This window comes from Rhamphochromis sp. 'chilingali' (assembly GCF_963969265.1).
Source record: "Rhamphochromis sp. 'chilingali' genome assembly, chromosome: 9".
NCBI lineage: Eukaryota > Metazoa > Chordata > Actinopteri > Cichliformes > Cichlidae > Rhamphochromis > Rhamphochromis sp. 'chilingali'.
In genome coordinates, this window is record NC_137936.1 from 14,411,938 (window position 1) to 14,435,646 (window position 23,709).

Genomic DNA, 23,709 nt, shown 5'->3' on the forward strand with positions numbered 1-23,709 from the left:
AGCAGAAGCTGTTTTCCAACAAAGGCGGAAAAGAGACTGGAGGATTAGGATGAGTGCTTGAGTGCAAAGCGATCAAAGCTCAAATGTTTGTGCCTTTTAAATAATAGTAACATGGAATTCCTCTTCTTGAGTGCTCCTGTCGTCATTGTTTGTCAACTGCAGCTGGGCATGTGGAAGATTAGCTGTGGTTTAGGCAAAGATTATTGGAAGGATTTATGAGCAGATGAGAACGATTCTGTCCAGCATGGTGGCCATTATCTAACGCTGCCAATGGTATGTCTGAAAATGAAGATCATAAGTGAAGAGCTTAAGTATCCACACTAGGGTGGGGACTTCATAGGTGTAGGGTAATTTCCAATAAACCAAGTTCAAAAAGGGAGTCTATGGCTGACGTGTGTTCCTGGTTTCCAAAAGAAATGCTTCCAGTTGCATTATGATTTGAAGACTGTTTATTTATTACAAACTTAAGATGTAACAATGAAGTCCTTCCTAAATAAGCATGAAAGTTCCAAAAAATAGCAGTTATCCAGAACTACCTGTGCACACGGTCAGAAAACCGTGAGACTCCTAACCTGTCTGTCCATGCTCCACCCCTTCTCTCTCACACAGGGTTTCATGCTACTATTGCACTTACACACTTAAAGTGAGAGGTACCCCCTTTTAGGTTCCAATCCCAAAACAGTGACTTAAAATTACTTTATGTAAACACATATATTTTCACATTTATTAATCCTGAAAAGATGACTTATGTAATGAATCTATGAATTATAAAACAAACACGAACTCAATCGTAAATAAAAATATAAAGCAGACGTCTGGCGCTTACAATAGGCGTGCATTGATGTCATAAAAATTCTTATCCACAGAGTGACATGTTTTGGAAGATAATATATTCAGTGTATTTCAGATTCTTAGCAGCTCGGCTTAGAGAGCAAAAACTTTGTGTAAGCCTTTCAGCAAATTTGGAACTAGTCACAAAAGAACATATGGAATACATAATACTTCTTTGAGTACAAAGTGCAGAAAATCCTCATGAATGTAAAATGACAAGTCATGATTCTTCTGGGAAAAATAAGCAACAGCTGCTCGTTCATTCTCTGAACTGTCTGTCAGGCATTATAAATATGTAGGATACTTTGTATTTATTCTGCACCACTGCACTGATGTATTAGTCAGCCTACTAAACATTTGGTGCAATCATGGAAAGTGTTTCTTTTCCTTTGTGGAATACTGTATTAGACACTAACGGAGTAGCGACACTGCTGATTGTTAACTTTACAGCAAACGCACAGACGAGGAGGTGAACGGGACAGTTCTCAGACTGTAAACGCTGCCTCTTTCAACTGTGTCACCTTAAAAGTTATCTCTAAAACATTCTCCAGTGTTAAGTATGACATGACATGTTAACTGTTGTTTCATAGGCATAACACTGTGTGTTAAGAAGTTTACACATAACACGTTTTCACATACATGCATACTGCAGACAGACACAGTATTCACTACTTCCCAGAACACCAAGGACATTATTTATAAAAACTTAATGGCATTAATCAAACGGTGCACTCATGTCCATCCTGTTTCCTGCTCCCTCCTGACTTCTTTAGCTGTCCAGATCCATCTGTGGATTTTCCTTCCCTCCAAATTCTCAATCTTGTGGACTGCCTTTTACCTTAATTACAATACACTGTTTGATTGGGACTTTGGAGCTGTGTTGGTGACTAATAGCCTTACCCTCATGTCACTGCAGCTAATTCTATTGCTTGTCTTGCCTACAAGCAGGAAGTGGGCTTTATTATTTTTACCGTAGGATGGTGCTTGTGTCATAACTGTGCTTTGTAAGCTTCTCTGTTTATGTGTATGCTTTGACCTATAATAATATTAATAATAATGGTGATAATAATACAATTTATTTATAGGCACCTTTCAAAACACCCAAGGACATTGTACAATAAATGGACAAAAGGTTTTAATTTAACTGGAAGACAGTCAAGCTGTTGCAGAACAGGAGTGATGTGGTCAGTAGAACGGGTTCTCGTGATAATATGGCAGCTGAATTCTGGACTCGCTGAAGCTTAAGAAGGCATTTGTGAGGAAGGCCAAAGAAGAGGGAGTCACAGTAATCCAGGAGAGAAGTAAGAAGGCTATGAACAAAGATAGCAGCGGTATGGGGAGTGAGGATGTGGCGAATAAGGTTTGATGTTACATATGGAAAATACAATCACGGGGTAATATTATTAATAACGGAAAGGAAGGACAGAGAACTATAGACACGCAGACTCTGTGAGGATGGGGAGACAGATTAACTGTCAATGACAAAGGAAAAACTGTCACTTTTGTTGACTTTGTACGGGCCCATGTTTAGCCTCATGGGCAATGATTGGCCTTGCTTTGCTTTTATCTTATCATTATGGGGGATTGCTTTTCTTATACTGCATTGTTTAAACAGTTCGAAAAAAAATTGTCCTTGGGATCAAATACACTGGGATCCACTAAGGGTTAAGTGGGTCCTGTTGGATCTGGCAATTACCTGTTGGGCCGCAGGTGTACAGCTTGCACTTATTAGTCTTTTCTCTTTATCCAAAATTGGGAATGCTTCACAGTGCCAGGCAGCTCACTTCATCTCCTCTGACTTTGAGTTAAAAGAATAGTTGTCTTATTAAATCAGCATCTATGCAGTCCACAGGATGTAAAAACCTTGATCCAGATATGCAAGAAGTTTTGTTGTTCTGGAAGCAGAAGTGTGATCTTACGATCCTAGAAACAAATGCTTGGCGATTGCGTCATGCTGGAAGCTTCTTGAAATGGACTGGAGAGTATTTTAATGATGAAAATTTTTTTCAGCAAGTACTCAATAGCTGTACCCACCTGTGATCAGTGTGCCTCTGCCTTGGCTCAGGTTTTGATGGTGGAATAGCTTTGAAAGTTTGATGTCTCACTCTATATCCATTCTGATCAGAGGTGCCCTGTTAAACCACCGGTTTGCAACCTCTATAACAATGAGGAGTCTCAAGAAGGATGCTAATAGGAAAAATAGCATACCATGTTGCACAGGAAGCTGCAGGGAGCCAGGTGTCACTGATTGTGAAGCTCATACCTGACAATTAGCTACCTATAATGTCTGGTTTTGTTCAATTATGAAGCCCAGGTGTTAATGACTTTAGTGTCTTTATTTAGCCTCATGTGAAGCAGGAATTCAATTATTCATACTTTTCTATCTGTTTTTTCTCCTCATTAGGTCATCCTCGGTTCTTCATTTTAAACTGACATATGGTCATTATATCCAACTGAAGTAAAATTACACGCTCCATCATGAATCTGTATCACCTTTAATCACATGTAAGTTAAGCCTGGCAGTGTGTGCGATGCTAGAAAATGATTAGAATCTTCTTACTTTATTCGAGTGTAACCAGTTGTTTAAGAATTTTGTAACTGTGCTGGAAACTAAGCTAGTAAACCAAACTGTATTTTCAGGTGTGAACCCTTAACAAAAAGTTATTTGTATCAATAGCACAATGTCACCATAAGACCTTAGGGTGAAGGAGTTCATTGAAATTCTTCATGTGCCCTAACACATAAATATGTTCAGTATTTTATCAGAAAGAAACTCAGACGTGTTCATTTGCATTTAAAAAGAAACCGTTCTTTTATCGGGCTTAAGATTAGATACTGTTTACTGCTTCTGTATGTGCCTGCAGGGTCGATGTGGACTTCTGCACTGTCTTAGGTGTGGGTGGGTGCTGTTTTTCTTGTTCACCCACCCTTTTTTTTGACGTATCATCTCATCTATAATGCTGTCTGCTTTGCATGTTCCTTTTTTGCTTCGTGCCTTTGAATATAAAGAATAGATTTACTTATAATAATATGCGCCATATACTTTAAAATTGCCTTGCCTGGCACCTATTTTTGTTTTTTATCTCCTTCTATAGATTCCCTGAGAAAGATTGGCTAAGAAGATGAAAAGGGGGAAGCAGCGGCATCTGATTGAAGTGAAATTTCCAGGCATCATTCATGCCTTCACATGGCATCACAGCTGGCAGTCTCTGTAGATGAGTGCATTCAGCTCTCATCAGTCTGTGCTGCAGAGGTGCGATGATCAAACACGCACACATATATGACAGTGCATTTGCATGGCAGAGGACTTTAACATGTTGAATCTGCCTGTTCCTAGAATCTCACACCTGCAGATGTCAATGGCAGCTCTGTTCTGATGTTGTGTGGGTATCAACAGGCTAGTTTTTCATTAACAGTGCGCAACTGCAGCGCAGTGCTGCATGTTGCCGTCATTAAACAACATCCTCTCGTTAATGAGAGCAACTGGAAATTAAATAGAAATTTCACACACACAGTAAGACAGCAATAACCGCACTTTGAGCCAACACACACACACACAGACACACACAGACAGACACACGGACACAGAGACTTAGCTTGCAGCTACATTTCTGTGTTAACAACTTCCTGAGCTCTGCAGGCGCACACCCACACTTTTACAGTATCTGCAGACGTTACACTGTTGATGTATGCTCACCCCGTCAACCCCCTTTACTTACTCATTTGTCTCACGCCCACAGACACACAGACGCAAACTCACCGCAGCCAAGGCAGTCTCTCAATCAGTGTTCCCACCAAGCGGACACCCTACACCAAGATGTCGTGATCCACTAGAGGTTGCTATTGCTCATGCACACCTTTGTAGGACGGCAACGTTTTAGTGGGTCACCTGTGAATGATGGCAAACATTTAGCATTTTTTGAAAAGCAAAGTATTCAACTAGGCATCTGAAATTTCTGTTGTTGAAATGAAGGCATTGTAGTTACACTAACAGATGATTTATTTGCATAGTGGGGGGAGGGGGGTGTTACCGTGTGTTTAAAATTAGTTATCAGGTTGCAACGTTTAATTTAAAATGACGTTCATATTAAGGAAAGCATGCTATTGAGCTATTAGGCTTGTTTTCGCTCTGATAATTTCTATTCTAGTTTGGCATCATGAGAGCAGTGCTGATTGCTTAGCTGTTCATATGCAGTTTAAATTACTCTGCAAGCAGCTGCACAGCAGGACTGTCTCTTTTGATTGGGCCTATGGTGAGGCTTTTTAATGACATCCAAGTTGGAGGCAAGATCGCCCTCAATGAAAACACTAAAATCTATCATGAAATGCTGTCTTAAGACCAGATGAAGATTTGTAAGCAAGTTATAGCATCCTTTCAAGTTTTTTTTAAAAACATAATCAACTGTGATCATGATCAAGAGAATATCGTCAACCAGAATTTTTCTTATATATTTTTTTAACCTCAGCAAGTTAAGGCCTACAGTTCATCTTTCACTGATACAGTGCATACAAATATCTGCGCTTCCAACAACATGTCTGTTTAAATGTATGCTCGGGTCTTGACAGGAGGAAATGAGTCATATTTGCCAAAAATACACATCTTTGAAGTCTGAGTTAACCTAAGGACGTGCAGTATTCCTGCAAGTGTAGTCATGTTTGGGTAAGCAATCACCACGTATATCATTGATAAGATCTGAAAGGCAGCACAAACAAATGCTGAATTTCAAATATTTTACTTTGGTCTCAGACCTGCAACTCCTACAACAGATCAAAACCCAACTCATTAGTGTTTCTGTTTGTGTTACAAGCTGTTTTTTGAAGCAGCACACGCACTTTCGGCATTGCATATCAAGTGCTTTCATTAGTAGTTTTGCTGCATAGATCTGGATTGCCTGGAGCGAGATCTTTTCTATCTGTGAGCAAGAGGTAGCGAGGGTAAATTTAGCTGTGAACACTGAAATGTAAGCTTAACAGAGAACCACCAGCTGATTGCAACTAAATTTTACGCAGTGAAACCTAGCATCAGTGAACTGGAAGCAAAGCTTGAAATATAGAGAAAAGGCAGCTTACTATTGGGTATTCAATCAAATGTGTGTGGCAAAAGAGAGCCATTAAAAACAGCCGTGCCGGAAAACAGGAAGAAAAAGTAACAAGATTTGCCTTGTTGTAATCAAACAACTCAGTTGGTTTTGTGTATCTTGACACCTATTGCATGCTTCTGTGTCCCATAAGAGCCCTCTGTTAAACTTCCTGAGGGCTTTGACCAAAGTCAGGATCTGTGGATTAACGATGCCATGCATGGTGAAGCCCTGTGGGACATGAGACGTAGCGCTGGACATATACAGCATTTTTCTCTGTTTTATTAAACAGCTGTGCTGTATATGTTTTAATTCTGCAGCATGAAACATTTTCCTCCTTCTGAAGATATTTCCTAATATTAGTCTGTGTAATCCTCTAACAGATTTTTTATTTTGGTGCCAAATTTTAAATTCTCACCCTGAAAGCAGTTTGTAATGTTGGTTTTTGCTATGATGACTCACCTCTCATTTTGGAAATATATATTTTTTGTTCTGGTGTATCTGAGCTTCAGTGCATCATCAACATGAAGGCATAGCATGTAGAGTAAAACGACATCATGTCTGTGCCCTGTCTCTGAACCATTGTCAATAATTAAAGACCTGAAGAAGGAAGGATTAGTGCTCAGACTTACACTGGCCTACATCTCTGCATGAACATCACAGCAAGAAGCTGGAGATAACATAGTTTCTATAGGAGGAGGTATGCTCACACTGAGGCAGTCTTATGAGTGGGAAGGCTCTGTATTCGGTATACTGCACCGTGACTGCAGTGGCTGTGCAGTTGAGCACACGAGGCAGCAGTCAGTAAATCCAGTTCATTGTCTAAAAGCATGCCATCTGTCTCTGACATCACACTATTTTCTCTGGACAAAGATTATATATGTACAAAGGCCCATTTCTGTCAGAAATGTCAGAGTGGAATTGCTAAACCCTAACCGTCAGAATACAACTAGGTGATGACAATAATAAATGTATCTGACACATTCCTGAGGCTGGTGGAAAGTCATTTCTGTAGAGTATGTTGAAGGCCGCAGCTCAGTGGTTTTATACAGTAGAGAACAGTCAACACATTTCAGTAGAGTGTGAGCAGGGAGCAAAATAATTATTGTAGATAGTGAGACAAAAAAATAGTGATATTTTAAAATGAAAAAAAAAATGTATACAGGGACTAATTCAAGTTTTATTTGCATGAATTGAACTGTGTCAGAATAATAAAATATTACCTAATGATTCATAGTTCTTTATTAGTGAAATAAGATACCAGATAAATGGTAATGGTAAATATTGCCAAGGCATTGAAATACAGTTATATTTATACATATTTCATCAATTCTTTTCGTTCATATATCTAGATGAGAGGATAGGATTCATTTCTAGTGAGACACGGCTTGTCATGTATCACAAAGAGATAAAATAGTCTTTTACAGATTTTTTGGACCTGAAAGCAAGCAGCTCAGCAGAAAAGCACAGCATCTTGTTGACAGTGTAAAAGAAGCAATTGTGTATTGTATGTCATTGTTGGAACTGACACAATTCTTCATAGTTCTTCAAGAAACCAAAACACTGCCTTAGAAATGCAAAACATTTTGGTGGTTGTGCTTTATTTAAATTTATTTAATGTAGATGTCTCAGTCTGGTCTGTTCCCTCACTGTTCTAAGCCACAAATCCACTTTTGCATTTACACGCAACAGTTTTTAATGGTTTCGATTTCAGGGATGTTGCATAAAGGAAAAAAAGAAGCTTGTGATTATGATAAATGATGCAGACACACTATTTTACATGCAACGATGCTTCAATCGGAATAAGATGGCCTCTTGACTCCTGGGGCTGCTTGACCCACATTTTAAGCTCCATTTTCTGTGACGGGGGAGGAAAGCAGGCACACTGGGTACAGTACAGTGAGAACAGGGTTGGGCTCTCCATGTACACAGCTATATTTATTCAAAAGAGGTTACCTCCAGCAACCACCAGCTGAACTCTTATGAAGGCCACTGTGTTCTGTGTCTACAACAAGGACAGAATTTCTCTGTTTCGAGTGTTGCACTCATTAAAAACAGTGTTAAAAGGCCGGAAATGAAGTGTTAAAATGGATTTCTCGCTCAGCCAAACCCCCCCCAAACATGACAGCAGTGTTTGTAGAACCAGATCTCTTTACAAATACAGATACAGACAATCAGAGAGAGTGAACTAAATGATATCTGGGCTTGTTGTAGCACAGGGGTGTCAAACTCAAATACACAGTGGGCCAAAATTCAAAACTGGAACAAAGTCGTGGGCTAACGTTAATATTTATTGAAATATATTTATTCCTCCAGATATAAGAATGAATCTTTTCTTATGGACTCAAACAAGTTTTGCTGAAAAACTGAATATGGAACAAGCAAAGCTTTATACTAAACAATATATATATTAGCTGTATAATACCAGTGGGCCAGCTCTAATAGTAATTTGGTATGGCTTCGCGGGCCAAATTACATTTGGCCCGCGGGCCAGAGTTTGACACCTGTGTTGTAGCATGACCGCAGCATTTCATTCACCTGATAAAAACTACCATCGCTTTCTTGTTTAGGCCCTCCTCCTTTCCTTTTCTCCACCCTTCCTTGCAGGGTACACCTGTTGCATGGGTCAAGGCTGTTGTTAAGGCTTGCTCACCAATGCTTCCAGCCTCCAGCGCTGTTACACAGCACAGAGCACAAATGATTTTCCCGTGGTAGTTGGGCAAGTCACATAAAGGAGTCAAGGTATGTTCAAATCCCCCCTTTTCTCTCTATTTTCTTTCTTCAACTGTATCTTTCTTTTTGTATGCTTTTTAAAAAAAACAAAACGTGTGGCTCAAATAGAACAATCAAGCTTTTTTGATGCTTAAATTAGGAAATAATGAATGAGTAGTGATTTAAGATGCACGGCACCAGTTTAGAGGTTGATTTTGGCCTCCAGGTATGTAAATGTGCAAATGTACGAAACACTTTGCCTCAGGGTCTGTCTGCACACATGAAACTCGTGCTTTCTCGTTCTTTTAGGTTTTGAGGGAAGGAAAAAGAGTGATGTTTTTGTGGAAGGATGATAGATGGTAACATACAGATAGAAATAAATAAAATCTCGGTACCACAGTGACATTTTCTGTGTAGCTTAGCATTTGTTTTAGTATATTTTATTTCGGTCACATTATAAAAAACAAAAAATACCCAAGTTATTATTACACATTCATACAAGCACCCACAGGGATTCACAGGGGGCAACTTGTGGTTTAGCCCAAGGATAGTTCTGCATGCAAGCTGGAGTAGCTGATGACGGGTTAGATGACCCGCTTCACCTCCTGAGCCTCACCCACCCCGAAAACCTGTTAGAAAGGTGATACAAGTATTCATTTTATAAGAATAATAGTGGGATAGACCACAGACCTGATTCTGATTGAGTTTTAGACAAAGGCCAGGTGAGCAAAGTAGGTCAATGCATTTTCTAGGTTATAAAAATCCATTCTTATGACACAGGAAGTCAAATTTCCAACCTGTAGGTCTTTCAAATACAAAGCTACTTTAAGGTGCTTCTTATTTCACATAGGATCGCCACAGCCTTTCAAGGAATACAGGAACAAAAAAGTTTCACTGACTATTCTGTTCAGGAATCCATCTCCCATCAAGAAATCCCACCTGTCTGTTGCAGATACTGACATGTGCATGTGTATCTGTTATTTTCTTTCTGGAATTGTGGGATGTGTCGAGGTCTGAAGACAGAAGGTCATAACCTAGTAGCTTCCCGTGGCCTTCTCCGGGGTCAGCTGCCTGTTGTTTGTAAAGATGCCTAGATCTTTATTTTTGTTACTTACTGGATCAAGTTGTCAACCTTGAGGAATGAAACTTATCTATTTTCTGCCTTCAAATAACAATTTTCTGAAAAAAAAAGTCTATGGGAAATATCTTGATAAGGACTTGAAACTGATCTGCTTTATTCAAACAATAAATTGTGTTGAAAAAGGAGAAAAGTATCAGGATATAAGTGTCACAATTTAAGTATAAGAAAGAAAGTCACAAAATAAAGTTAAAGAAAACGACCAGCTGCTGAGGTTGTGTAGTCCAGCTTGTCTTGTTTTCATAGCATTGAGAATATTAATTTATTTAGTGCTATTATTAGGCTTCTTTTTTGCTGCTGCAGCAGCAGATGCACAACAATGCTTGACCTGAAGAAAAGAAAAGAAAAAAGAGTGAAAAAAGCTCAGAAACTTTATCGATTTCCTAAGATGGAAAGCCTTTCAATCCTGGACAAACACAGGCACAGACTGACAGGTGTGTCTGTGAAAAACACACATGCACACACAGATGCTCAAGCAGCAGCAGTAAAAAAAACATGAATAAATAAATAAATAAAAGTTTGAATAAATCAAGTGAGAACAGCAGTGAATGAGAAATAAGTTGTCCTTTAATTTTCCCAGTTTTAATGTCACCACTCATCCTGTCATCTGGTTACCACAGCTTTTGATTATGTTATGCTATTCTTATTATTGGTTTCAAATTATGTTGCCATGCGTTTACATGCACTTTGCTGCTCTGCACGCATAACATGTATGTTGTTCTGCACACAGCCTTTGTGTGTGTGGTGTGTATGCTGTGTGTAGGTGGATGCATTTAATGACCCGGCTCTTTGCTAATGTGAATGTCCGGTCAGTTGCTTACACAGCTGCACACTTGTAGATCCACATTCACTTCTCTCTCTCCCTCTCTCTCTCTCTCTCACACACACACACACACACTCACGCACAAAGAGATGTACACACTTTTTGTGCACAATGCTTTAGCCACACCCAATTTTGCGAAACTTGTGTCTGAGAGATGCTTTGTCTGCAGAACTTCATCTGTTTTCTCTTTTTTTCTGTTGTGCTGAACCAATGTGGAGTTCGCACATCGTGTCGTTGTGCTTCACTAGCTAATACATTCAGCTTCGCTTCACAACGAGCCCATCTTCATGCTCAGATGATTAACACCATGACATTCGCAGTTGCACTTTAGCCATCCAAGAAGTTTGACTGAACCCATATTTAAAGCCAGACAGCATCTTATCAAAGTAGGGAGATCTTTCTGGAGACAGATGTGCAACAGTGACCTTTGCTTGCTCTTCCAAGCAGATGTTTTCTGGTCTGCTGGTAATAATACCTTTCGTGGAGGTAGTTGAGGACAGGGTCGCAGTGCTGCTGGAGTTGAGTCCTCGTGCCATCTGGATCAGTTTATCCTGTTAGTGGAAATAACTACCTTCACCTGGCTGCAGGGGGGAAAACACTTATCATTAGTCCCCGTTCGGTTCAAGCTTATTTTAGTGAATCTTGTCCTTTTCTAGGAGAGGCTGTCACAGCGCTTAAACTGTATGGTCAGGCGCTTTGAAGTCAACGGATGATATGTGGACGAAAGATGCCAGAGAGAGTGCTAAGAGCAAAAACAACTCTTTTTTTCCCTTCTGATCTTGTTGAGAAACAAGAGACTTTTCCTTTTTCCATCTCAAATTACAGTCATTACACAACTGCGACAGTTGATGAGATATGACACCTAGTGGTATAACACTTACACTGCAGGCTTAGATACAGAAGAAAACCCAAACAAGTCAGGGAGGCAGGCTCTGCAAGTTGTTTGATCCAAGCACGCAGGGCCTTCCCCAGGGATGTCCTTTGATGGTTCCTCTTTGGTATATTAATATTTACTATGGTGTACAACAACCACAACATAGTAAATATTAATACATTAGCATCTAAGATAAATAGTCTGTACACATGCATCTTACAGGGGAAAAAAGGAGTGGGAAATTGAGCTACCCAAATGCCAGCAGACAATACCGCTCCCTTTTTCGACTGCCTCCCTCTGATAATAATTTTCATACACTCCCTTAGCTCGTGTTTGTTGATTGCAATCACCAGCACAGTAAATCTTGCTCCCGTCTTTCACTGGACGTCTCCGTTCAGCTCTGAACCCACTGCTTTGAGGTTTGACTCTATGGTTAGCCAAAACATCTGCTGCACCCACAACCACAAACAACCCAAACACACAGACAACAAAAAAGCAAGCGCAAACGAACTTAAATTGGACTTAAAAACTGTAAACACAGTTTTTAAGTAAGGAGACACGCCTGAGTGAAATTAAATCGGAGGAGTAAAAAAGAAAGGAAATGTTGAAAGAATGCGATTGGAAAATGAAGCAGTAATAAATGGCTGGAAGTAAATTCAAGAGCATAAGTGACAAGTAAGCGAGAGAAAAACATGGGTGGGGTCGTTTGCTCATGCTCAGTCCCCAGTAGTGAATTAGTAACTCTGTCCAGTCAGAGTTCCAATTACAAAGTGATAAATCAGACAGATTAGCTGCACTCAGAGGCAGCCCACTCCCACTAGCTGCTTCTGGACTGCTTACTGTATAAAAAAAATATCTGCAGAGGGGGAGAGAGCTAAAAGCAAGCTAAAAAAAAAGCAAGTTACGCTAATAGGGAAAAGAGAGTGACTGGAGAGATTAAGAAAAGAAAAAACAAGATGTTTAGTGGAATAAAGCAAAGGGCTGGCAGAAGAACGCTAAGAAATAAGAGAAGGTGAAGCTGTTAGAGGTGATCAGAGAGAGATGATCCCAGGAGACAAGGAGGAGACAGATACTGTGGAAGCCGGGGGAAAAGAGGGGCGGAGATAGTCTGCAGATTAGATTTACACAGACTTGTGGTGACTCATGTTTTTTTTTTTTTTTTAATAAACCTCACATATTGTCTTATTAGCTCTGTCTTTCCCAACATTGCTGTTTGCTCACATGTCAAGCTGTGTGAATCACACCATAAATCCAGAGCTGCAACACGTCTCTGTGCTTCCCACTTCATCTGAACAAAAAAACTTTAGCCCTCCTCTTAATGCCAATTGTTTTGCCTCTCCTTTTTGGCCCACAGACATCGCAGTCTCGATGTAGGGGAGACCGGGGATAGTTGTAACGTGGGTCAGTTGTAACACTTCCAATTTCTCCAATCAGGGCTAAGTTTCAAATGATGTGACTCATCCTGTGCATGCCCAATTCAGTTCTGCTATCACATGTGAAAAATCAGCACATTTTGTCAAACACAGACAATTTAACATGAAAAAAAGTAATTTGTATGCCAAAAAGTAAGTTTTTCTACTGTATTTCAATGTTTAATAGCATTATCTGCTTTACAGTTAAACTCATCAAATTTAAATTATGTTATTTGTATGTCTATGGGGATATATTCTGTGTAGGTCTTTAGAGCTAGTGTTTTAGCCGTTGGCTGTAATGTTAGCTAGTTCATGGCTATAGGAGTCTGGGTCAGTTGTAACAATAATGCAGATGTTACAACTTGCCACACTATTACTTTAACTTATATTAAACAAGTTGGGGCAACGACATCAGCAGAGAGAGGTTCACTGGTCGCTTTTGTATATGCGGTTAATGCCATTGGCAACACAATTACTTCACTGTTTGTGTTCCCCACACATATATTATGCAGACCACTGTGTCAGAGATGGACCAGTAGGAAGTACTGGTAGTGGAAATAAATCAGGATGGGTGCAAGAAACAGATTTCCTCATCTTTCTGAGGCACTTTGCAAACCACACCAAGGTAAGCCATGATAAAAAGTAATGGAATTGCGATGCTGGTGAACAAATACATTTTTTCAGCTTCATTTTTATGTTTAAAATTGGTGCAAGAGTTGTAGGTTATAATGCCCACTGAGCCAATGAGGCCAAACTCAAGGAAGACCAACCAAAATTAATGAAATATTCAGTTGCAGAAAATTCCATAATTTGTCTTTTTTGGGGGGTTGGAATATGTTCAAAAGCTATATTTCTGCATTCTGTCACACACACACACACACACACACACACACACACAGCTACATAAATGGCTCTAAGTGCATTCATGTGTTGAATAAACAAAGATTACATGTTAATATTTTGTCAGTACCCTTATTTCATTGTGTTACATTTCACCCCAGGATATGTTACAACTAACCCAGACTATGGGGTTAATTGTAACATTTCACTCTTTGTGTTTGAGGCCATACCATGCAATGGGTAATTGTGCTGCAGAGAAAATAGCTGCACTATTTAATAGCCGAGACATGTAAATACTTTGCATTACATTTTGAATCCACTACCTTAAACGAGCTCCAATTTACAGACAGAAATGTCAAAAATGTTACAACTATCCCCGGTCTCCCCTACTTGCGTATGTTCACTCTTAACTGGTAATGTGTTTAGAGCAAAGGAGGAGAAGCATGAAGATATCAGCTCTTTTCTCACACACACGCAGACTCACACCTGTTGCCATGGTCTTCACCTGAAACAACAATGTGTGTGTTCGCAGCAGTGTGACTCAGCTGCATGTTTGGGTCTCTCTGTTTCCCATGGCCTGGCAGCAGGCAGTGTTTTCATATGCCGCTCTCCCAAAACACCATTGTGTCAACAGCTTTGCTTAGACACGCAAGAAGAGCTGAAATTTAACCATTAAATGCTGTCGTCATGTAGTCTTTATGAGCGTGCTAATGACTGCTTGTGTCCGGTGGCTTCCTCAGAAAGCTTTACTACTTGCTGATGTGAAAGACTTATTAAAGGGACTATAAAGGTAGAGTAAGTTATGGCTTAGCTTTTACACATACGGTAATGTTCCTGTTATGTGCACCTGGTTACTTCCCGGTGGTTCCCAAGCTTTTTTTATCTGATTTACCCCACAGGCCTGTGAAATGAGCCCAAGTCCCTAATAAGCCTTTAATTGTATAAAAATGGATGCTGTTAAAATAATTCTTCATCCAATCAGAAGGTCAACATTTAGGCCTTGTAGATTACAGGGATAAAAGAAAAAGGACAAAAATAGATGCTCAACATTTTTTAAGCTTTTCCTTCAGTTTATGCGTTGCTTTAAACAATTTTACCTCATTGAGCTTTTTATTTAAGTTCTGCCAACTTAAAACAACGTAACGTAAATGTTCAATTGAAAGCGCTTAGATGTTGAAAAAGTGCTCATATGAATGAGAATGTTGTATTTAGCGCTGCAGTGCAAAAGCCCTATAAGAACCTGTTTATTTACCATTAGGTGGGTATTTCAATTATTTAATACTTCTCTCTGTTTTAATGATTTGTGCATCCTGGCTGTCTTTATTCTTTACATGAAGTTTTAACATTTAAGCACTGAAATATATTATATAGTATGAAATAATAATATTAATATATTACATTACAGTACATTGTTTGTTTGAACACAACCATATAATTGTCTATTGGCCCAACAAAGTACATGGCTGGTATCAAATAGAGTGCAAAACAGGTTACCTAGAATATTTTTGCTAGGATACAAAAAGTACATAGCTTCACTTACCATGATTCACATTTGTGTATAAAGATGTGGAATCAAAGTAAAATTAGCAGTCTGATTAAAATAATAATTACAAACTACCTTCAACCTGCTAACATGCAGTTTGTTTATAAATGGCTGTATTAATAGCCTAACAGTATCCTGGTACTGAATACCCATTAGTATGCAGACATGCAGTTAAATGCAGGTTTGCATAGTATAGTATGCTACCTCAAAATACAGGTAAATATACGTGAGTGCAACCTGAGTTTTTGTCTACTTTAACGATGGGCTGCTCAGTTTAAAAAAAAAAAAAAAGGAAAAGAAAAGAAAGTTAGTTTTTTGTTTTTGTTTTTTACATCCAGGTAGTTTTGATTCATGTCGGAGGAATTCTGGAATTTTGTTCACTTTTTGCTGCGAATACAAATAGATTTTAAAAGAAGCACATTTTAGCTGTAAAGCCCTTCGAATGAGCATTTCGTCTGCAGTTAGAATGCCGACCTTCAGCGACTCCAGATTTGAGAATAATGACGCTGTCCACAGTTATTTTCTGTCTAGCCATTTTGTTTTCTGCTGCAGAAAACGCATTCTAATCTCGCAGGGTGACATGTCTGAATAGGGTGGCTGTTAATATTGTTCTAGTCTGAATGGAAAAAGGGGGAGAAGAGGGGACTCGAGCCAAACTCTCAACCTTGCCACATTTTTCTCGGCTTGCCCTATTTTCTTTTTCCTCTGAATATTCTCCCCGTACTGTTGTGAATTTAACACCTGCTTCCTACGCTGGACTAGCACCCAGCAGTGGCCAGCTGAGGTTAAAGTCACTCGGCACTGTGGATCTCAGGAAAACACCAGGACAGAGAGAGATCAGCTAAAACATGTGGAACTGCTCTGTGGGTCTTCCGTGAGAATTTCACATATGATAACAGTCTGGGAACCAAAACCTTGAACACACTCCACAGTGATGGAAACATTTTGATTTAATTTTTTTAAAAAACACATCTGGAAAAACAATCACTTTGAAGAAGATCATTATACTGTCCTCAATTACTGCACCCGTGACATGATGTGATCATTAAAACACATAATTATATTCACTTGAACATCTTTTTAAGGCATATAGACAGAGTATGGACCAAATTTGGGCTTTCATTTTGAAAATGTTTCCACTTAGAGAAGTCTTTAATGTATCATTCTTCTCCTGCAGCACATGCACAGCCCATTATTCCCAGCATTTGATCTACTGAGCTCTCACACAGACATATCCAGGCTACATTGTAGATTGCAGCTGAGGGACATTCACTGCCAAAGCACATTGTTTTCCAAAAGGGATTCTAGCTCATATTGCGGATTTGCTATAAAAAGGATTTTGTGAAACTGACATGCAGACAGCATCATTTAGAAGTGGAGAGAACAAGAGAGCATCTGAGCTGATGCACTTTAAGCATTGCCACTGGGTTATAGTGAATGTACCGTGTATATAAATCACTTTTTAAAAGAAATGTCCCACCATTTACATTTGTTTTGTGTGTTAAGGCTATTGTCACATTGGCATTGCCTTGTCTGTCTGTAGGAAGCAGGAGAATGGATGTTTGCTACAAAAACGATGTATTTGTGTCCCATTGAGACCTTCTCATAATATTAAAAATGTGATGTCTCATTATAAAATCTCGGTGGGAACAAATCTATTAAAGTGGGACAGATGGAGAGCAATTTAAAGTGTTAGAGGCGCCTCTGTCCTGTCCTTTATTAGCCATAAAAATGGAGCGTGATATGTGGAACTCCACAGGCTGATGGATTTGCAGTATCGCAGGAGATGAACATTTGGGGACATATAATGTCAAAATCTATCATTAATGGCACCTGAACGAACAGTGAAAAACAAGCATACAGGTGCACAGATTCCCACGACAACTGGAGTGTCCTTGAATGCACAGCTTTGCTTCACAAGATGCTTATTTTGCCCTTAGCGCCACACGCTACTCAAAACATGCAATAAAACCACTCTTAGGGGACCCACAAATACCTGACACAAAAACACGTCTGTGGTGCAGACAGATAGTGAGGGAGAAGTTCCTTCTTGCTTGCTGAGAGAACACAAGTGTCCAAATCAACCAACCAACCAACTCCCCCAAATCCCGACAAGGTGGGGTCGAGCAGGAAATTATGTCACAGACACAGCAGCAGATCTCCAGACACCGATAAGGTTGCTCCTCCTGGGAAAGTGAAACAAGTGAGAGACAGATTGCTTCTTTGTCTTTCTCCTTCCTCTTTTCATCTTGTCCCATCAAGACAGGAGCGATTACAAGAGGAGACTATTGAGACACTGTTTACTGAGACAGAACACTTATATTAATGTCGCTGAGACATGCTTTGGGTATTTGGGTGTGCTCCAAAAAGCAGGATGCAGTCTGCTGAAAAGAAGCTTTTCCCTTGTGTTAAATCAAAACAACATGTGACATAAAGTTAACGAATTTGGAGAGCAAATGAAGTCAGGTAATTGATTCAAGGACCGAGGCTTGGGGTAGATTGCTGAGGGGAGAGTGGCTGCTTTTCTATTCTTTAATGATGATATTAGTGGGTATACTCAGTGTGAGTCATGCTTTATAGACTGAAGACTGTGCTGCAGTGTTCATGGGAGGTTATGTGGGCAACTGCTGGTTTGAAGTAAATCACTGCTGGGGTTCTGCTCACTTGCCTCAGGGATCTCCAGCTCACTAGCAAGGAATTACACACACTGGGAAGAAGTGGTGAGGGAGCACTGAGAGCCTCGTCCTGCTGTGTTTGTGTATATAAATGTGTGTATGTCTATATTTAAGAAATTGCAGCACATGTGTATGTTTATACGGTTGCTTAATGAACCTGTGTGGGTGTGTGCTCCAGACTTCCCGACAGCATTATCTCAGGAAGTCTGACAGTCTATCTTTGTGTATCTTTGTGTTATTTCTCTGTCTAGTTTTGTCTGGTCCACTGTGTGTGTGTATATATATGTGTGTGTGATATGGATACGCTATGATGGCCGTCGTATTTGCTGACTCATAAAAGCACTGAGCAAACCCACCCCCACTCCACCACTGGTGTTTGGACAGCCCATCTGGTTTTCATGAAGGAAGAGGAGTACGAAATCAGCATCAATCTGCTGCGGTCTGCTTTCATCCTGATGAAGAAATGACTGATTTTTCTGATTTTGTTTTAAACAGCATTTCACTACTAACAAATCAACAATGACTGCATCAAAGTATTGACTTTGGTGACAATACAGTTGCTCTTAGCAGCATGGAGCATTTTAGCTTTAGCTCAGTGTTGCTTGCTTTATAGTCTGCAACTTTTCCCAGGTAGTCAGCTGAATCTGGCTGACTGAGACTCAGTGTTTGCATGCTCAGTGGCTCACCAAAATTAGGCTGACTCAAGCCAAGCAATGGTTGCCAGATTTGGATAGTTGTTGTGTTTAGACAAGTTTGGACTGACGGTTGGCACATTTAGCTGAATTTGGAGCTATTGTTGTTCTACTGTGGCAACCTAAAAGCAAGAAACATACAGACAGACTTCACTTTAAGCACACAGACTCTAACCAGTTTACTGAGGGCAATTTTGGGTCACCATTCATTCCACACAAGTTTGTTTTCTTGCTCCCTGCTAGGTTTGGGCCTTTATGAGCCCAGAAAAGCATAACATTATATTTTGAAAGATTGAATGGTGATACAAATCTCACAAATCTTACAAATATTGAGCAATCTTAAGCTACCAGCTTGGATCATAGGTAGTATTATTTGACATTATTTAAATAAAGTTAAATAGTAGCATTATTTATAGATTATTTAACTATGTTATCTAAAACACAAAGTTGTAGTCAGATGTTTACTTACACTCATCATGGGCATGAATACCATGATAATATGGAGCATTTAAACATTTCTTTGAGCTGTTAGCAAACATCTTTAATGACTTTAAAAAACAAGAATTGGGTGCAGATTTTTATTTATTTATATTGGATTCTGTCTGATCTACACAGGGTCATAATTATACATAAAGGCTCAAATACATATGCCTACAGCCACTTGTTGTACTAAAGGTTTTAACATTTTACGACTACACCCTATTAAGTATTTGTCAGTGATCATCACTGACTACAACTGGTAGTCTGTCTTTGCTGGCATAAAAAGGCAGCACTTATCGGATTGGGAAAGTCAAGGACCACAGTGAATATTTAAGGAGGATTGTAGATTTACGCAAGTTAGGAAGCCATTTCTAAATGACTTCAGATTCCAAAATCATTAGTTCAAACAACTGTGCGCAAGTGCACGGTATTCAGATGTGGCAGTACCTCGCTGAGGTCGGGAAGAAAACTCAAACTCTTATCCTCAGATAAAAGGAAACTGGTTAGGATGTTTAGAAACAACTCAGGAACCACCAAGGCTCAAGCCAGCCATCAACTAGAAAGTGTTGTGACACCAGCGTCACTTTCTATAGTGAAACAAGTTCTACGTAGGTATGTACTGAGACGTGTTGGCCAAGAAAGAAGCCCTTGCTTCGAAATGGACACCTTTGGGCTTGACTGAACTTTCCTCACGTGGACAAGCCAAATACCTTCTGGAAAAACGTTTTATGGTCAGATGAGACAAACACTGAGCTATTTGACCACAGTGACAAGAGATATCTTTGGAGGATTATAGGTGAGACTTTCAGTCCTAAGAGCACTGTACCATGGTAAATGGACTGGTTCTCTACACAACATGCCTCATACACCCATTCACACACGCACACAGCATCTTTGGTTTAGTGTCTTGCTCAAGGATATTTGGCATGCAGACTGGAGTAGACAGGGATCAAACCACCAACCTTTCAATTAGTAGGTGATCTGCTCTACACACCATCTGCCAAGCATGGTGGTGGTAGCATCATGGTCTGGGGCTGTTTTGTTACCACTGGTACTGGCACACTGCACAAAGTGGATAGTGAAGAAGGATACTACCTTCAAACTCCTCAACTTCACCTCAAACGAACTAGATAGTTGAATCTTGGACACAAATGAGTGTTACAGCAGGATGATGATCCCAAGCACACATCAAACCTGGTTTTGGAAACGATAAAGCAGGCTAACAAAAAGCTTCTGGAAAGGTCTATCCAAAGACTGAACCTCAACCCCTCTGAAATATATGGATTAAGCTTAAAAGCCAGGTTCATTTCAGGAAACCAACCATCCATTAATTGAGCTCTACCAATTCTGCCAAGAAGAGTGAGCAATTAAGAAAGAAAATTAAAAAAAGCATTATTGCCTACCAGCAAATTAATGACATGCTGTTTATAGAAAAGTTAGGAACTGATACTCACATTTAGTTCTTACAGTTCCAGACACACTTATCCTCCAGGTACTCGGATAGATGTCCTTGTTTCTTCTGAAAGATTCTGTTACACCATTTGCATATTGTTCTTGATCATTCAACTCAAAATCTCTGGGAAGAAAACAGGGAAGTGGAAGAGAACATAGCAATGAGGCTAGAATGGAATCGTAAATGTTGCCAAGATAGTTTTTTGTGGTTTAGAGTGAAAGACAAATTAGCACGGCTTTCTCTTTATGAAAGAAAAACATGTGAGGAATGTTTAGGAGACTGCAGTTTCTACAGAGTGGAAAACCACACCACAGAGACAGCTGGAGAGAGCCTTTGCTTTCATAATTGCAGCTACAACTTCACCTGAACACTTGATTAAAGGAAATATATTCTACCCCTTCTTCATATGAAGCAGATATTCATGTAATGTCTGGAATCTCCATGGATAAACAGACAGTGGTCAAGGCCAGCTGTGAGGTACTTGCACAAAGCGCCACACTCACATGCTCTCCCTGGCATTCAGCCGGCAGAAATAAACAGTTTCCTTTCCTTTTTCCTCAAGACATTTCTCAGTCCAACAGAAGGTCCAGAGTTTCAGACAGAATACATCTTCTGATTCCAGATGTATAATGTAGTGCAGAGGGTGTAGTATTACATTCCTCAGACCTAAAGCAGAAGTATAGCCGAACCCTTCACATGCCTGCTGCTTCTTGGTTTGGACCTCTGCAGAGAATCCCTCCTGCTCTCCATTTTCCTTTGATATGGGTTAAACACTGGGCAGTCTGACAGAAGACAACTGAGGAAGAAAGGAAATGAGAAAGCCTGGAGGAGACAGTGTAAGTCAGGGAGGGACAGAAGAAAGGTGAAAGACAGACTTAGTCTCCTAAAAGCTCCCAGTGGTTAAAATAGAAAGGAAGGGGCCAAAGACGAGGGGGCTGGATTTCTGCAGCTCTCTGATTCTGGGTCATAAAAGTGTGCTAGTATCTGTGCGTATGTTTATGTGCATGACAGAGTAGGAAGTGGGATGGCTCGAACTTTAAAATTCATTAGCAGATACTGTACATTCAGTAAATGTTTTCCTGAACGCTTTGTGTCTCCGTTTGTGACACATTGTGTCTGTGGGTGTGCTTGGTTGTGTGAAAAAAGAGAAAAAAGCGTTTGAGAAAGAGCAAAGAAACTCTGAATAGCCTCGAGGGGGTTTTCCTCTGAAAGGGAATGCTTTTCTCCACCCCCTCACAGACACCCTCTACTTCGATCTCTCTCTCTTTCTCTGTCTCACTCCCAAACACTCAGAGTGGCCGTAGAAGCGAAACAAACTTAAAAGAAGAGAAAAAGAATCAACGGGCAGCTCGACAATTTGCGTCTCTCTCTGTGCCACACACTCAGACTTGGGGAAGGTCTGCCAAGAATGGAACTGACTTTACTTACTTTTGAAACTGCTGATGAACTAAACATGGCAAGTTCTTCTGCACAAAGCCAAAGGAGGCTGTCTGGAGAGGATTACCGGGGCCAAAAAATGACAAAACCTTCTGCTTTGTAGAGGAGAAGCTCCTGCAAACATGGTAAAGTAACACCAAGTTTCCCTCCCGGGTATCCTCATTGTCCATTGTTACTTTCTGGTTTAAGATTTAAACTGCTCCACTGACCCAGTAACTCAGAGTCTGATTTCTGGTCTGGACAAGTGAACAAGTGAATTTCTTTCTGTGACTTTGCCAGCTATGTGTACATGTGTGTGTGTGTGGGCTACTGGAAGCCTGATACATTGGTTTACACGCAGGGCATCATTTTACCTTCTTTCAACTTTTGTTTTCTAGTTGGAGAGTTCTGAGCACGGTAATGATGCACACTTTTTGCTCTCGTCTTTTATGAAACTTTATCTTTGTAACACACAAAGGGAGTACAAAACCCAATGTGAGTGCTCTCTCCAAAGCTTTTTGTAATCCCGAGCACAGTTGGTGGGACCGTTTCACATCAACAGCCAGCAGCATCTCAAGCTTTTTAAGTGTGTGCACACCAACAAAGAGAGAGTGACAGAGAGAGGCGCATTGTCGTTTGTCTCGCATCCTTAAGTCCTTTGATTCGGACTTAATTGATGCGGACGGCACACATACTTGAGTGAGTGGAGAGTGTTTCGATGTATAAATTATTTTACTGCTTTGCATGCGCACAAAATGGAATTCTCCAGTTCAGCGGTCGGCTCTTTAAAAAGTTCAAACCGTAGAGCTTTTAAAGATAGGAGGGGACTAATCTAATCCCAGTCACAGCAGAATGTAATTAATTACGATGAGTAAGCCACAAGATGGGGAACACTGATGGTGGATTTGTGGGAGGATGTGGTTTCTTTAAACTTTTATTTACATATTGCTGCTGCTATTAAATTTGTTTTTAAAAAAGGAAAGAAAAATCCCTAAATGCTTGCTTGGAGCATGGCTTTTATTTTTGGTAAACTGGAATATATTTAGTCAGTCTCACATTTATCCTTTATATTTATGGAATATACTGTTATTTCTTACATGGGAATCAGTCTGACCCATAACATCTGTCCAAGCTTAAGTGATAGCTTTACAGCAGGAAGGAAGGATGTTTAAAGAAGTACAAACTTGACTGCGAATGGCGGCCATCACTGTACTTTGCCCCCACTTCACTGCAGCGCTAGTTTGACCAGCTTTCAAAGACGTAACTGTTTGTTTTACTTAATGCCTGACTGATGCCATGAGCCTGCAGAGTCTCACTTATTAAACTGCTGCACTGTGCAAGACCTACTGTGTTTAAACTCTCTACAATATTACAAAAGCCCAACTTGTGGCATGCTGGTGTGCAATGTATTTGCATTTAGTTACTCATGAAAAGCACAACCAAGAGTCACTTATTAACTATCAAGGTCAAGAACTTTCCTCTTGAGGCCTCACAGAATCATGTGTTATGTGTTCCTTTAGTGTACAGTAAACACAGTTACCTACTGCGGGACAGACAATATTTTCAATTGTCAGTTGAAGTGATAAAATTATATTTAAAATATATGCAAATTATGAAAGTGCAGATGAGAGTTCCACTTGGGCTTTGGACTTGCTCTCGTCTTATAAAAACATATTTAGAGGCAGCAGGCGAGCAGACTTTCTACAAAACAGTAACAGTTGCAGAAGAGTAGCTAACAAGAA

General features: G+C 39.9%; 2 protein-coding genes across 4 annotated transcripts in view; one reads left to right on the top strand and one right to left on the bottom strand.

Annotated features, from left to right (window-relative positions):
* The window catches only part of dlgap4b (discs, large homolog-associated protein 4b), a 177,580-nt gene extending 155,913 nt beyond the window's left edge, over window positions 1-21,667 (bottom strand). The window contains exons 1-3 of the mRNA XM_080891212.1: window positions 21,055-21,667; window positions 20,553-20,674; window positions 4,592-4,720 (exon numbers count right to left, since the gene is read on the bottom strand). The gene's annotated coding sequence lies outside the window, so the exon portion shown is untranslated. The remainder of the gene's footprint in view (window positions 1-4,591; window positions 4,721-20,552; window positions 20,675-21,054) is intronic.
* A 165-nt stretch (window positions 21,668-21,832) lies between these two features.
* The window catches only part of quob (quattro b), a 28,018-nt gene continuing 26,141 nt past the window's right edge, over window positions 21,833-23,709 (top strand). For 2 of the 3 annotated variants that reach the window (XR_013972749.1, XM_080891206.1), the window contains exon 1: window positions 21,834-22,113. Coding sequence is in view for 2 of the 3 variants with exons in the window: in XM_080891206.1 (XP_080747332.1) it covers window positions 22,111-22,113 (3 nt within the window). In the remaining variant the exon portion in view is untranslated. Of the gene's footprint in view, window positions 22,114-23,709 lie in introns of all 3 variants that reach the window. The other variant, XM_080891207.1, reaches the window with a different exon arrangement.